General features: G+C 44.4%; 1 protein-coding gene across 1 annotated transcript in view; it reads left to right on the forward strand.

Annotated features, from left to right (window-relative positions):
• Positions 1–1,754: 1,754 nt before the first annotated feature.
• The window catches only part of LOC125467457 (protein transport protein Sec24A-like), a 66,336-nt gene continuing 51,574 nt past the window's right edge, over positions 1,755–16,516 (forward strand). Inside the window, exon 1 of the mRNA XM_059640280.1 lies at positions 1,755–1,860. Within this exon, the coding sequence (XP_059496263.1) occupies positions 1,800–1,860 (61 nt within the window). The 5' untranslated portion in view covers positions 1,755–1,799. The remainder of the gene's footprint in view (positions 1,861–16,516) is intronic.

Raw genomic sequence — 16,516 nt, forward strand, 5'->3', positions numbered from 1 at the left:
CTCGCAAAATCTTTTCTGGACGCTTTGAAGTTTAACGTTTTTCCAATAACAGGGAATCCAGAATTGAATGCAATGTTCCAAATGTGGCCTCACCAATGTCCTGCAGAATCGTGGAATCCCCACAGTGTGGAAACAGGCCCTTCGGCCCAACAGGTCCACACCGACCCTCAGAGCATCCCACCCAGATCCATTCCTGTATAACCCACCTAATCTCTACATTCCTGAACACTACGGGCAATTTCGTATGGCCAATTTATCAAGCCTGCACATCTTTGGACTGTGGGAGGAAACCTGAGCATGCAGAGGAAACCCACACTGACATGGGGAGAATGTGCAAACTCCACACAGACAGTCGCCCGAGGCTGGAATTGAACCCGGGTCCCTGGCGCAGTCAGGCAGAAGTGCTAACCACTGAGCCACCGTACAGCTGCAACATGACCTCCCAACTCTTATACTTGTGATGAAGGGTCTAGGCCCGAAACGTCAGCTTTTGTGCTCCTGAGATGCTGCTGGGCCTGCTGTGTTCATCCAGCTCCACACTTTATTATCTTATACTTGTGTGTTTTGTTTCATTTGGTAATTTTTTGACTTTATATTCAGACCTTTTTTTATACGATGCACAAGTCTTTTGTTCCCAAATGTTAGTCACCTTTCATTTCAGTCCTGAAAAAACACTGTCAAATAAGTTCCAACAACTGTTCTTCCTCTTGTCATGTATGTATTAGGTTGTGCAAGTGGCTGATCATTCACTCTTATCAACTTGTGCAGCCTACCAAGATGATTATTTCCATTTTCAATCGCCCCTTTCAACTATTGACCCTTTCCACAATTTGGAAGTTGCCCATTGTGTATTTCAATACCTAAAATGCATTTATATTTGTATTTGGTCTCTCCTCCTCATGTCAATTTTTAGTTTGGTTACTTTTAAACTGTAACTTAAGTTGCTTGAGCAAATCTATTCAAAGATAGTAGGAACTGCAGATGCTGAAGAATCTGAAATAACAAGGTCTAGAGCTGGATGAATACAGCAGGCCGAGCAGGAAAGCTGACGTACAAGAAGGGTCTAGGCCCGAAACGTCAGCTTTCCTGCTCCTCTGGTGCCGCTTTGGCCTGCTGTGTTCATCCAGCTCTACACCTTGTTATCTCAGTAACCTATTCAATGCCTTTTGCATTTTCCTCATTTTGGTTGACAACATTCTCTGCATAAAACTGAGAGTACATGATTTATAAAGTAAAATTGAATGGATGTAAGGATAGAAATAACAAATAAATGAAAATATGAATTATGTTTCTTTAACATGTATGGGAAGCGAGAATCAAAGACACTTGAATCACAATACATGCTGCCTCTGAACAAAAGAGCAATCCTGTCATTTCAAGCCTAGCTGAATTTGTTTTGAAACAAAACCCATTGGAAAAGAATACATTGCTTGATTGTTATGCACAGTCAATGCATAATACACAGAATGCCCTTAGTTCTACTCTAGGCTAGAGCTGACAATGAGATAATCAGCATCTCCTTTTCCCTGAAATATGAAACCTCTATGGTAACAAGAGGGGGGGAGGTGGGGAGATGAGGAGACGGAGTGCTGCAGCACTGTACGTAGCCAACCTGGAGACTAACTGGAGTTGGTCATCACCAAGGGGGCGTAGTGTGCATGATGTGAAAAGGGGACAGTGGGTGGAGTTACTTGCACTGTATATTGAAACACTCAGGATCATCTGGCAACTTTTACAGATAGGAGACCCTGGAACAAAGAGGATGGTTGTTGCAGAATGTTGAGATTCACCCAGTTACGATGCCAGGTTTTTTCAAGCCCAATAAACAGTTAAAGCGGAAAGTCCACCCAGTGCCCTCAGGTAAGTAGTTCTTGAGATGTTGTTAGTTCATTTTAGTCTAACAAAGTTTTGTTCTAATTTATTGTACGGAACATAACGCCACTTCAGCAACATCAACTGGAACTAATCTAAAACCAGGGGTTCAGTCTCAGAATGAAGGATCAACTATTTTTGACTCAGGTGTGAAGAAAGTTCTTCACTCTTAAGAGGGTGTGAATCTTTGGAATTTGGAGCTGTTGGTAGCTCATTGACCAATTTCAAGATAGCTTCCATTGGATTTTGGGCACTAAAGAGATTGAGAATGATGGAGAATAATTGAGAATAAGGGATGTTCGTATAGTGTAGGAGGATGTAGTTGTGGGAGATTACTCGTTATTATTGAAGGCTCAAGGAATTGAATTGCCAATTCCTGTCTAACACTCCAGCCATTTTTTGCTCAGAAGTTGCATCATTTGCGCAGGTCTGAATCAGGAATCAGAAATAGAAATGACAGCAATTACATTTTTGCTACCACCAGTTCCGTTCGCAATCTCGAGAATTGGGAAAGGGGGGCTTTCCCTCCTGGCTTCATTCTACTTGTTTATGATGTGTGAGATTTTCAAGTGCAAAAGTTTTCTTTTCAATATTTAATCATTCATGGGATCAGGCATCTCTAGGTGGGCCAGCATTTATTGCCCATTCCCAGGTGTCCTTGAGAAGGTGGGCTGCCTTCTTGAACTGCTGATATAACAAAGTGTACAGCTGGATGAACACAGCAGGCCAAGCAAGATCAGAGGAGCAGGAAAGCTGATGTTTCGGGCCTAGACCCTTCTTCAGCAACTTCTGCAGTCCATGTGCTGTAGTTAGACCCACAATGGTGAGAGGGAGGGATTGCAAGAATTTTGACCCAGCGACGCAGAAGAATTGGCAATATCTTTCTGCTTTAGTCTAGCCGTGCTAGAAACAAAGCTCATATTGTACGTATTAGCAGGTTCTTCCACCGTACTAATGGTGGGATTTGCTGTTTTATATGGTTTACTTCAAGTAATTCCCCCATCCCCTCAGGCTATTAATAATTATACCTGACATTCTGGTTAGTCTCCGGGGATCTTGTTCATGGTTAGTTGGAGGGAGTAGTGTCTTTTCCAAGTGTGTTTGTTGTAAAATGCCCATAGGATGTTGCAGCTCTGTCTCCAAAGAAGGTAAATAGAACAGGTCTTCTTGCTACAAAGACAGAAATTGCTGGAAAAGCTCAGCAAGTCTGGCAGCATCTGTGGAGAGATCGAGTCACCCTTCCCGAACTGTTCTTCGCGTTTCTGGATCACAGTATCTCAGTCCTTCAGGTTTTCATTTAGGTCTTCCTCCTATATTGGTATCACCAGCACCACCTAATGGAGGATGTAAGAATAGCAGGTGTGACTACATGAACATGAAGATTAACACCTGCATAAAAATTATAAATCAGTCTGTTTATCTTACACACCCTGCTTTCTATGTGTCTACAACAGAAATATCTTCTCAAAACTCGCTAGAAATATCTTATAACTATCACTGACTGAATGAAAACTTCAGCACTGCTCATTTCCTCTCATTGACTCAAAGATTTCAGAAGTCAATCAAAAGGCGTTGTGCCAACACTGATGTACTTCACCATGTCTCTGTGTGTTTATTTTAAATGCCTACCACATCCCCTGACTCTCAGCATGCTGTGTTGTAGTGCTGTGTCTACCAGCATTCTTTAAAATTGCTGTGACTGGGAGCAATGCCAAAGGAGGTTCACCACTACTCAACGTGAGCAGTGCCAAGAGAGGTCAGCTAGTATTCAGAGTTTAACTCACAGTGAGCGATGCCACACGACCTATGCTAGTACTACAATGAAATGTTTCTTGTAAATCATTGCCTTTTAGTGGCTTCTGCAAGAACAATCCCTTTCCAAATTGGAATGGAAGCTGTGTGGGACACATGGTTCTAAATAATGCTGATACCAACAGAGAATATTACAAGAATAATGGATAGGATGATAGGGCTGAAACTTTAATCAATCAAGAGATGTACTTGCTTGCATGTTAATATCTACCCATGTCCTGGCTTAAGATTTAACAAAGATTGATGTAGGTTTAAGATAATAAAATGTGAGGCTGGATGAACACAGCAGGCCAAGCAGCATCTCAGGAGCACAAAAGCTGACGTTTCGGGCCTAGACCCTTCATCAGAGAGGGGGATGGGGAGAGGGAGCTGGAATAAATAGGGAGAGAGGGGGAGGCGGACCGAAGATGGAGACTAAAGAAGATAGGTGGAGAGAGTATAGGTGGGGAGGTAGGGAGGGGATAGGTCAGTCCAGGGAAGACGGACAGGTCAAGGAGGTGGGATGAGGTTAGTAGGTAGATGGGGGTGCGGCTTGGGGTGGGAGGAAGGGATGGGTGAGAGGAAGAACAGGTTAGGGAGGCAGAGACAGGTTGGACTGGTTTTGGGATGCAGTGGATGGGGGGGAAGAGCTGGGCTGGTTGTGTGGTGCAGTGGGGGGAGGGGACGAACTGGGCTGGTTTAGGGATGCAGTTGGGGAAGGGGAGATTTTGAAACTGGTGAAGTCCACATTGATACCATTAGGCTGCAGGGTTCCCAGGCGGAATATGAGCTGCTGTTCCTGCAACCTTCGGGTGGCATCATTGTGGCACTGCAGGAGGCCCATGATGGACATGTCATCTAAAGAATGGGAGTGGGAGTGGAAATGGTTTGCGACTGGGAGGTGCAGTTGTTTGTTGCGAACTGAGCGGAGGTGTTCTGCAAAGCGGTCCCCAAGCCTCCGCTTGGTTTCCCCAATGTAGAGGAAGCCGCACCGGGTACAGTGGATGCGGTATACCACATTGGCAGATGTGCAGGTGAACCTCTGCTTAATGTGGAATGTCATCTTGGGGCCTGGGATAGGGGTGAGGGAGGAGGTGTGGGGCAAGTGTAGCATTTCCTGCGGTTGCAGGGGAAGGTGCCGGGTGTGGTGGGGTTGGAGGGCAGTGTGGAGCGAACAAGGGAGTCACGGAGAGAGTGGTCTCTCCGGAAAGCAGACAGGGGTCGGAATGGAAAAATGTCTTGGGTGGTGGGGTTGGATTGTAAATGGCGGAAGTGTCGGAGGATGATGCGTTGTATCCGGAGGTTGGTAGGGTGGTGTGTGAGAACGAGGGGGATCCTCTTTGGGCAGTTGTGGCGGGGGCGGGGTGTGAGGGATGTGTTGCGGGAAATACGGGAGACGCGGTCAAGGGCGTTCTCGATCACTGTGGGGGGAAAGTTGCGGTCCTTGAAGAACTTGGACATCTGGGATGTGCGGGAGTGGAATGTCTTATCGTGGGAGTAGATGCGGCGGAGGCGGAGGAATTGGGAATAGGGGATGGAATTTTTGCAGGAGGGTGGGTGGGAGGAGGTGTATTCTAGGTAGCTGTGGGAGTCGGTGGGCTTGAAATGGACATCAGTTACAAGCTGGTTGCCTGAGATGGAGACTGAGAATTCCAGGAAGGTGAGGGATGCGCTGGAGATGGCCCAGGTGAACTGAAGGTTGGGGTGGAAGGTGTTGGTGAAGTGGATGAACTGTTCGAGCTCCTCTGGGGAGAAAGAGGCGGCGCCGATACAGTCATCAATGTACCGGAGGAAGAGGTGGGGTTTGGGGCCTGTGTAGGTGCGGAAGAGGGACTGTTCCACGTAACCTACAAAGAGGCAGGCATAGCTGGGGCCCATGCAGGTGCCCATGGCCACCCCCTTAGTCTGTAGGAAGTGGGAGGAGTCAAAAGAGAAGTTGTTGAGGGTTAGGACGAGTTCAGCTAGGCGGATGAGGGTGTCGGTGGAGGGGGACTGGTCGGGCCTGCGGGACAGGAAGAAGCGGAGGGCCTTGAGGCCATCTGCATGCGGAATGCAGGTGTACAGGGACTGGACGTCCATGGTGAAGATGAGGTGTTGGGGGTCAGGGAATTGGAAGTCCTGGAGGAGGTGGAGGGCGTGGGTGGTGTCACGGACCTAGGTGGGGAGTTCCTGGACCAAAGGGGAGAAAATGGAGTCCAGATAGGTGGAGATGAGTTCGGTGGGGCAGGAGCAGGCTGAGACGATGGGTCGACCAGGGCAGGCAGGTTTGTGGATTTTGGGAAGGAGATAGAAACGGGCCGTGCGGTGTTGGGGAACAATGAGGTTGGAGGCTGTGGGTGGGAGGTCCCCTGAGGTGATGAGGTCATGAATGGTGTTGGAGATGATGGTTTGGTGCTCGGGTGTGGGGTCATGATCGAGGGGGCGGTAGGAGGTGGTGTCGGAGAGTTGGCGTCTGGCCTCGGCGATGTAGAGGTCAGTGCGCCATACTGCCACTGCGCCACCCTTGACTGCGGGTTTGATGGTGAGGTTGGGGTTGGAGCGGAGGGAGCGGAGGGCTGCCCGTTCTGCGGGGGAGAGGTTGGAGTGGGTGAGAGGGGTGGAGAGGTTGAGGCGGTTAATGTCTCGACGGCAGTTGGAGATGAAGAGGTCGAGGGAGGTTAGGAGGCCTGGGGGTGGTGTCCAGGAGCAGGACTTGTGTTGGAAGCGGATGAAGGGGTCAGTGGAGGGAGGGTTAGGCTCCCAGTTGAAGAAGTAGGCATGGAGGCGAAGACGGCGGAAAAACAGTTCTATGTCCAATCGTGACTGGTATTCGTTGATGTGTGGTTGTAGGGGGACAAAGGTGAGCCCCATACTGAGGACTGACCGTTTGTCCTCAGTCAGTGGGAGGTCTGGGGGTAATGTGGTATACTGCATCCACTGTACCCGGTGTGGCTTCCTCTACATTGGGGAAACCAAGCGGAGGCTTGGGGACCGCTTTGCAGAACACCTCCGCTCAGTTCGCAACAAACAACTGCACCTCCCAGTCGCAAACCATTTCCACTCCCACTCCCATTCTTTAGATGACATGTCCATCATGGGCCTCCTGCAGTGCCACAATGATGCCACCCGAAGGTTGCAGGAACAGCAGCTCATATTCCGCCTGGGAACCCTGCAGCCTAATGGTATCAATGTGGACTTCACCAGTTTCAAAATCTCCCCTTCCCCAACTGCATCCCTAAACCAGCCCAGTTCGTCCCCTCCCCCCACTGCACCACACAACCAGCCTAGCTCTTCCCCCCCACCCACTGCATCCCAAAACCAGTCCAACCTGTCTCTGCCTCCCTAACCTGTTCTTCCTCTCACCCATCCCTTCCTCCCACCCCAAGCCGCACCCCCATCTACCTACTAACCTCATCCCACCTCCTTGACCTGTCCGTCTTCCCTGGACTGACCTATCCCCTCCCTACCTCCCCACCTATACTCTCTCCACCTATCTTCTTTAGTCTCCATCTTCGGTCCGCCTCCCCCTCTCTCCCTATTTATTCCAGCTCCCTCTCCCCATCCCCCTCTCTGATGAAGGGTCTAGGCCCGAAACGTCAGCTTTTGTGCTCCTGAGATGCTGCTTGGCCTGCTGTGTTCATCCAGCCTCACATTTTATTATCTTGGAATTCTCCAGCATCTGCAGTTCCCATTATCTCTCATCATCGATGTAGGTTTAATGCACTTTAATGAAACTGCTCAGGGAATGTAATTACAAACTGCAGAAGTTACAAGTCAAATTTAGTTATAGGAGTGATTTCACATTTAATGTTGTGCCTTTACGAACGATGGAAATCCAGAGATTTGAGCATTTAATCCAGCCTGATACTCAAGTGCACCATTGATGGAATGCTGCACTGCGGATGCTGTAGTCTTGCTGATGAGATCTCAATGTGAGGTCCTGTCAAAGCAAAAAACACCCACAGCTCCAATTCAGAGAAGCAGTCTTTCCGAGAGTCTGGCCAACATCTAATCCTCATTCAAAGTCAGGTAAATGGGTTATTGCTTTGTGACTTTTGGGTGCATGGCTGTCTACAATGGACTGCTGTGATTCTACAAAGCAAGTACTTCATTGGCTGTGCCATGCTTTAAGGTGCCTTAAAGCTGTGAAGGGCACAATAGAAATACAGGTCTATCTCCTTCTTCCCTGAACAGCTTCCCAATCTAGTCCCACCGTGGGACAGTGAGCAGCACCTGTAGTCTCTGAAGCCGAAAGTTTATTTTAATTAATTCATTTAATGTTGGTGTCACTGGCTGGGCCAACATTTTTTTTTACCCATTTTAGATTTTCTTCAGAAGTTGGCGATGAGCTGCAGCCCCTGTGCTGTAGGTTGACCCACAATGCCATTAGGGAGGAAATTCCAGCATTCTGACCCAGTGACACTGAAGGAACAGAGATATATATCTCCAAGTCAGAATGGTGAGTGACTTGGAACTGTGCTACCAGAACAGGAGTGGATAGTACAGGCTCTGAAGTGTTGGCTTCTGAATGAAACTAAGGTTGGTGTGGCAGTGTTTAAAGAGAAGTAAGGGGATCTCACTTATGTCCTGTTTAATGTTTCTCTCCATTGTTCTACCTTGTACAGAAATTGCTGGCTCCCTTTGCTGTTGCATTTTCGTGATGACTGTGACTATATTCTTTTTTAAAAAGCAACATATTCCTATTAAATTCCTTGGGCCTTTGTGAAAGCTTGTCCCTTCTGCAAACTGTCTTGGAAAGATAGAATGATGCAACACAGAAAGAAGCCTTTTGGCCCATTGTGTCTGTGCTGGTGACTGGCAATAATGTCTGTATTCTGCTCTTTCCCTATGCAATGCTGCTTTGTCAGAGGTGCTACTTTCCATGTGAGGCATTAAAATCCATCTGCCCTTTCAGATGGATGTAAATATGGCACTATTTTGTAGAAGAACAAGGGTGGTCTCCCTATCCCTGTCCAGATTTATTCCTTAATCAACATTCCGTGAAAAACCAGGATATATATTTTTCACATTGCTGTTTATGAGAGTGCACTGTGTGCAAATTGATGTCTGTGTTGTGTAAAATTAAAACAGCAGTGACGAAAAGTATAGTCTGGGGAGAGATATGCTGAGTTTCTCTGGCACATTCTATTTTTATTTCAGATCTCCAGCATCTGCTGTAGTTTGCTTTTATTTCCAGCCCTTTGAGATATCTGATGATTGTGAAAGAACGGATCCCTCCCCATTGCCTTTTTTCCCTTTCTTCATTGACTTATTGCCCAATTGTTTCTTTCCATTCAAGTATTTATAATTTTCCCCTTTGAAAACTCCAGATACACCACCCTTTTTGACAGCCCATTCCAGGTCTCATCAATTCTAAAACTTTCCTCAGGATGCCTTCTATTCTTTTAGCAATCACTTTAAATCTGTGTTTTCTATTTATTAATCCCACTGCCGTGGATGCAGTTTTTCTCTGTTTACTCAATCAAAATCCGTCAAGATTTTCAACAGCCTGAATAATCCTCTGTTTTACCTTCCCTGCTCTTCAGGAGAATACTCCCAGATTCTCTAGTAATAAAAGCAGAAAGAACTGCATATACTCAGCTGATCTTGTAACATTGCAAGTAGAGTCACATTTGACCCAAGACGTGACATCTGTTTCTCTCTCTACAGAAGCTGCCAGACCTGCTGAGTTTCACCAGCACTTTCTACTTCTACTTAAGAGTTCCAACATCTGCAGTATTTTTCTTTTAACCTGTCTGGTCTCTCCATGTAACTCAAACCACCTGGAAACATTCTATTAGGTTTCCTCTGAACTTCCACCAAGATCTTGACATCCTTAATAAGTTGTGGTGGCTTGGTAGGGAAGTGGAGGGGATGGCTTGTTGGTATTATTGCCAGACTATTAATCCAGATACCCAGGTAATGTTCTGGGAACCTGAGTTTGAGAACTACTATGGTAGATCGAAGAGTTTGAATTCAATGAGGAAAAATTTGATTAAGTTTTGAGTATGGTACCAAAAAGGTTGATGAGGGCAAGGCAGTAGATGTTGTTTATTTGGATTTTAGAAAAGCCTTTGACAAGATTCCACGTGGTAGACTAATTAGTAAAGTTAGGTCACATGAGATTCAGGGTGAGCTTGCCAATTGGACACAAAATTGGTTTAATGGCAGGAGACAGAGAGTAATTGTGGAGGGTTCCTTTTCAGAATGGAGGCCTGTGACGAGCAGTGTTCCACAGGGATGGGTTCTGGGTCTGCTTTTGTCTGTCATTTATATAAATGATTTAGATGAGAATATAGAAGGCATGGTTAGTAAGTTTGCAGATGACACTAAAATTAGTGGCTTAGTAGACAGTGAAGAAGGTCTGCTTACATTACAAAGGGATCTTGATCAAATGAGTCAATGGGCTGAAAGATGGCAGATGGAGTTTAATCTGGATAAACGCGATGTATTGCATATTAATACTCCAAACAAAGGTCGGCTTATACAATTAATGGTGGAACCTTGGATAATGATGTAGACAAGCGGGACTGAGGAGTACAGGTAAATAAGTATTAAAGTTTGCGTCACATATAGACAGAATGGTTAAAAAGGCGTTTGGCACTCTTGCCTTCATTGCTTAGTCCTTTGAATATAGGAGTTGGTATGTTATGTTGAGATTTTACAGGACACTGGTGAGGCCTCTCCTTAAACACTGTGCCCAATTCTGGTTGCCCACTTATAGGAAGGATATTATCAAGCTGGAGAGAGCTCAGAAGAGATTTACTGGGATGTTGCCAAGTATGGAAGGTTTGAGTTCTTCAGAAAGGCTGGGTAGGGGGGGACTTTTTTCACTGGGGCGTAGGAGGTTGAGAGATAACCTGATAGAACTTTATAAAATAATGAGAGGTGTTGATGGTAGCTGTCTTTTCTCTAGGATGGGGAATTTTAAGACTAGAGGGCACATTTTTAAGGTGAGAGGAGAGAGATTTTTAAAAAAGACAGAGGCAATATTTTTACACAGTGTGGTTCACATGTGGAATGAACTTCCTGAGGAAGTGGTAGATGAGGATATAATTACAATGTGTAAAAGACATTTGGATGGATATATGAATAGGAAATGTTTGGTGGGATATGAGCCAGGAGCAGGCAGGTGGGACTAGTTTATTTTGGGATTATCTTTGGCATGGACAGGTCAGACCAAAGGGTCAATTTCTGTGCTATCTGACTCAATGGGTCTACGGCAAAACTCCAAAATTACAAATGTAATGTTGATTGTCAGGAAAGTTGAGGCTTAACTAGTGTTTTTTCTTATTAGTAATATATTTGTTACTCTAAAAATATCCTGTGTTAATACATGCACCAAAAGAGCAAAATGATGCTAAAGAGTTAAAGATATAAAGGTAATGTTGCCATAGTAGGGCTCCTGTTGCACAGAAGTGGTGTTGCTACCACTGGACCAGGAGGCTTGGTTTCAAGTCTCATGTGCTCCAGTGGTGGTTCATACCATCTCCGAACAGGTTGTTTTGGGAAAAGTAGGTCAAATAAAAAAATGTTTAAAGTTGCCATTGTCCTACTAGACCAAATATACTTTAATTTATCGGGTGGTACCTATCTGGAGTGAAATTGGTAGTAAGTGATAGTGCAAAATGAGTAATCATTTGGTTGAGACCTTCACATAATTTTCTAGTAAATTGCCTAATTTCATATAAATTCATTCCAAGGGATCTCCTTCAGAGGTACCTCTAGTTCAGGTCAGGATACGATCATGTGGCCTGCCTTTCGGCCCAAACTCTTCTCCTGTTGTGTGCTGCATCCAGCATCCAGATGGTATAGCTGGCACTGATCCAGGACAACATTACCATCAATGGTGAGGCTCTAAAGCCTGTATCTGGCAACTGCGAAGGTGGAAGTGATGGTGAGAGAGCAACAAATGTGGAACAGGCTGCTAATTGGCTGGCAGGAAGGAATGTTGCCATGGTGACAGAGCCCAGTTGGCCTGTGCAGATGCTCAATCCATTGATAAGATTTGTGGAAAAGGGAGATTAGAGTGATGACCATAGCTGAAGCAGATTAACACGCAGAGCTAAATATAAGAGTAGGGCAAGTCAAACAGAAAATAGTTCTTCACAGGGAAAGAAACTCGGACTCGGTGCTGGAGCATGGAGGCTGAAATTATGAAGTGCGTATTATTCATCATAAGTACGCCTAACCAGTTTTTGTGATCCCAAAAGTTTAATGGCTATTATCCTCCTAGGCTAGATGTTGTATCATGTGCATGATAACTGTTTGTAACCTCCAACTACTGAAATCTTTGCGCTCCTCTCATTCTCGCCTCTTGTGCATCCTCAATATGAGTTACTCCTAAATATTAGGAATTGCTTGGGAGTACAGGACAAGACGCTGCCAAAAGGAGACGTGAATACAAAGCTTTTTGTGCTGCACTTATCAGGACTGAAATGCTAAAAAGTCAGCTTTTGACAGGAAAGAACAGTTTATACAACATGAAAAGAAATTGCTGAATTGCTGGTATTGAGTTGCAGCAGAAATCAATAGCTATCAATCCTAATTAACCAATTAAATTCAAAGCAGGGAATGGACTGTGCTCAGTCAAGATTCTACCATGAGTATATAGCAGGAATTGGCTGTTCTTCTTTGAAAAAGGTTGTGTTCATTGATTCATATTGCCTGCTGGAAACAAGGCCCCATGTGTGAATACAGATAGTCTCTAACATGTGGAAGTGAATCACATCAAGCCCAATGCTAAATATCCTGTAACAAACAAAAACAGAAATGCTGAAGAAGCTCAGCAGGTCTGGCAGTATCTGTGGACAGAAAGCAGAGTTAATGTTTTGAGTGCAGTTCTTCAGAAGTTGTTTGATTCAGATTTCTAGCACCTGCAGTTCTTTGTTTATCTAAATAGTTTGTGAATTATTTCCCCTTCTGTCCCAATGAATGAACCTTTTGATCTGGCAGTAATGGAATGGTAAATAGTTTGATGTGTTTTTCCTTACCTGTGCTCACTTGAGGATTATGTGTTGAAACTTCTTGCCGGCTGCTGATATTCAAGAACAGAATCCCAATTTAACATCATCTTACTTCTCAGTTGCATCTTGTGTTATTGTATCATCAGTGATTTATTGTACTGCTGGAGCTGTTCTCAGTATGCCAATACCTCGCAGTCAAAGATTATTTTGTTTAACTGTTCAGGTATTGAACTCGGTTTTTAATTTTGTTTTAAATAACTACAGTGGATTTAATTCTCTAAAATAATTCTCTTCTGCATTATAATCCCCAGTACTTTACCTATGCTGGAATAGTTAAGGAACTTGTACTGCATCTATACCGTACTATCAAGTTTTCTCTACAAGCTAGCTTTTTTTAATTCATTCACGGGATGTAGTCACTGATGACTGGCCAGCATTTGCTGCGCACCTCTTGCTGCTCTTGAACCATGTGGCTTGCTACACCATTTCAAAGGGCAGTTGAGAGTCAGCCACATTGCTGTGGGTCTGGAATCACATGTAGGCCAGACCAGGTGAAGACGATAGATTTCTTTCCCTGAAAGACATTAGCGAACCACATGAGTCTTTCTGACAATAGGTGATGGTTTCATAAACATGATCAGAAATTGCTGGAAGATCTCAATAGGTCACAGTTCTGAAGAAGCAAAAAGTTAACTCTGCTTTCTGTCTACAGATACTGCCAGATCTGCTGAGTTTTTCCAGTTATTCATGATTTTTGTTTCTGATTATCAAAGAGCAATGGATGCTGGAAATGGTTTCTCAGTAGATTCTTAATTCCAGACTTTGTTTTAAAAAAATTGAAATCAAATTCCACCATCTGCCATGGCGTGATTCAAACGTGGGTCCCCAGAACATTGTCTGATTTTTTTGGATTAATAGTCTAGCAAAAATACCACAAGGCCATCACCTCCTGCTTCACTGAAGCTTTCCTTGTTTTGGTTTGCATGTTATTTCAGTGAAGAATGCATGGTGCTGCATCTGTTTGGCACAGTATTTTCAATTTTTCATTGGCTTTTCCAAGCAAAGGTTGTCCACAGGAACTGAACTCTCGAAACCATGCTTCACATAAAAATATTTCACTTCACGTCATTGTTTTCAGGAATTCTGATGCTGATTTCAAATGAGGACCACCCTGCAGAATTAGTTTTTGAGAACTCTGAATTATCAGCACATATTTCTGAATTGTCCATTGCTTGTCTATTAATATTATGGGCTGAATGGCCTTCTCCTGCACTGCAACAACTTGAATCACAGAATCCCTACAGTGCAAGAAGGCCCTTTAAGTCCAAATGGGGTTTTTAACCATGGTTAGTTCACCTAAACTGCACATCATTGGACTGTGGGAGGAGCACCCAAAGAAAACCCATGCAGACACGGGGAGAATGTGCAAACTCTACACACAGGCACCCGAGGGTGGGATGAAACCCGGGTAGCTGGTGCTGTGAGGCAGCAAAGGATAACTGCTGAACCACGGTAGTGCCTTGTTGTCTATGAATAGGGAATGTCAGTTTTGCATAGTGGTACAATAGAGAGAAGATTAACTACAGTGTAATGACATTCTGTGTGAGGATTGACCGAGCGGGTATCGCCACTTTTGCACATCGCTCAGAGTTAAGACTATTCCCTCCGTCTGAAAAGCAATTTCCGACAGTCCCCGCTAGAAACAACGCTGACTTGGTCATTATCAGGTTGGGGTTTGTGGGAGTTTGCTGCTGGGAGGATGCTGCGTTTTCTGCATCACACCTACGCTTTGCAAAGCTACCTTTTTAATTGTTTTTGGAGCTCTTCTTGAACTTCGCAGTATTTCTGCGTGGTGCCCTTGTCAGGACTGAATTGTGCCGCTCCTGACCGCAGTCAGAGTGACAGATCAGAACTGAGGGATTTTAGACAGTCTGTGCAGCCTCCCCCTGACGATCATCTGTGTAATTTGTTGCTGTGTTTGCAACCATTTCTGTAGCTATGCCAACGGGAGGCAAATGAGGCGAGGGAACTGAAACAAGCTGCTGCCCGTGTAAATGATTAATGCAGTATTGTTCTAATTAAAATTTGGCCATCTGCATGGTCTGTTGTGTAGATCGTGTATCTGTTTCATGTACCATTAATCTGTGAAATCAGTACTGATCCGGAAGAGCTTTAATCTAATGAGGAGTGGGCTGTTTTATTGGAACATTGCGATCTAATAGTGTAAATCATACTGCCAGCTGATTGTAATGCACATTGCTCAATCTTTCTCTCTCTCTCCCTCTCTGTCTTTCATATTTAGTCTTTTGTTTAAAAAAAACTTTTAAAGATAGCTAAATAACTTCATGTGTTTCAGGTTCAAATAATTTGCTCAAATTCAAGATTATTGCTCAGAAATCACTAGATTTATACAAACTTATTTCCTGCAGGTCCAAACTTGGTCTCTGTAGAATATAGCAAAGTACTTACGGAGGTTGGAGATCCGAAATGCAAACATAAATTGCTGGAGAAACTCAACGGGTCTGGCAGCACTCGTGGGGAAACAGTTCGCGTTTTGAACCCAGTGAATCCTTCAGAACTGCCAGCAGCTAGGAATACCTTTTTTTTCTTAGCCGCAATCAGTTCTGAAGAAGATGGGAACAATTTACCGAAGATGTTGGAATCTGTACTGAAAACAACAAATGCTGGAGATCACAGTGGGTCTGCCTGACCCACTGTGACCTCCAGCATTTTTGTTTTGTTTAGCACTGAAGAAGGGTCGTTGGACTCAAAATATTAACTCAATTTCTCTCTCTAGAGATGCTGCCAGATCTGCTGAATTTCTCCAGCAATTTCTGTTTTTGTTGGCCTCTGTAGATGAGGGACTCTGACTGTTGTGAGCACCAAGGAGCTGATCGCTGATACGTGTGTTCCTATCTCTGAGTGTGGCACATTACACCCGGAATGTTTATTGGAGGATGTTCTCGGCCACTCTCCTGATCTAACATAATGGCTGTATGGATTGTTTAACGATTAAGAGGCATGACCTAGACAAGCTCTTTTGGCTAAGTGATACTACCTGGGTATTTGCATTGTTCTGTTCTTGATGTGGGATAGGGTATGTGTGTGGCATGTCCGCCATATATTGTTCAGGTCAATAGCTGTCAACACAAAATCACAGTCTGTTAATCACATTCAAATACTATTCACTTTAGGAGTCATGCAAACTCTATGAGCTAGGTCACTTTGCTGTCTCCCTTCTTCCAGTCTGAATATTTTGTGTTGCTACTTGTCTTCTGGTTTAGACCTTGTTGTTAAGACACACATTAGGTATTTTAGCACATGCTACTCCATGCGTCTATCTACCTCCCTCCATCTCTTTCTAACCCCATAAGACTATAAGAAATAGGAACTCTAGGAGGCTATTCAGCCTCTTGAGCCTGTGTGCCTTTTGGTCGGATCATGGCTGACTGACTCTCTTCACGTCCACTTTCCTACTCTATCCGCGTAAACCTTGATTATAAAACCACAAGAAATAGGAATTTCTTTGCACTGTTTCTTTGTGTTAACAAAGATACCTAAGATGGCAGTGTGTGGGGTGACATTGGACACTTCTCGCTGCACTGTTGTACCCTGTACTTGAGTATACATGACAGTAAAACCTAAACCTAAATCTGTCCATTTGTCTATATCACTCTTTATCTCCTTTTTCCCCTTCAATCTTTATCAGCCTTACTCCCCTCAGTAATACATACCCTTTCTGAGATAACGTGTGATTAATTCTAAGCTCACTGGCTTAGCTGATACTGAATTATTTAAGTGCCTTGCTGAGAGTGGGCGGCAGTTTTTGCATTTCTTTAGCAGTGAAGCTGTCTCTGTGCTTAGGTTGACAAAATAAATTCCAATGGCACTGTGCGATATTGAGCAGA

This window comes from Stegostoma tigrinum, chromosome 37, assembly GCF_030684315.1.
Source record: "Stegostoma tigrinum isolate sSteTig4 chromosome 37, sSteTig4.hap1, whole genome shotgun sequence".
Taxonomy (NCBI): Eukaryota; Metazoa; Chordata; class Chondrichthyes; order Orectolobiformes; family Stegostomatidae; genus Stegostoma; species Stegostoma tigrinum.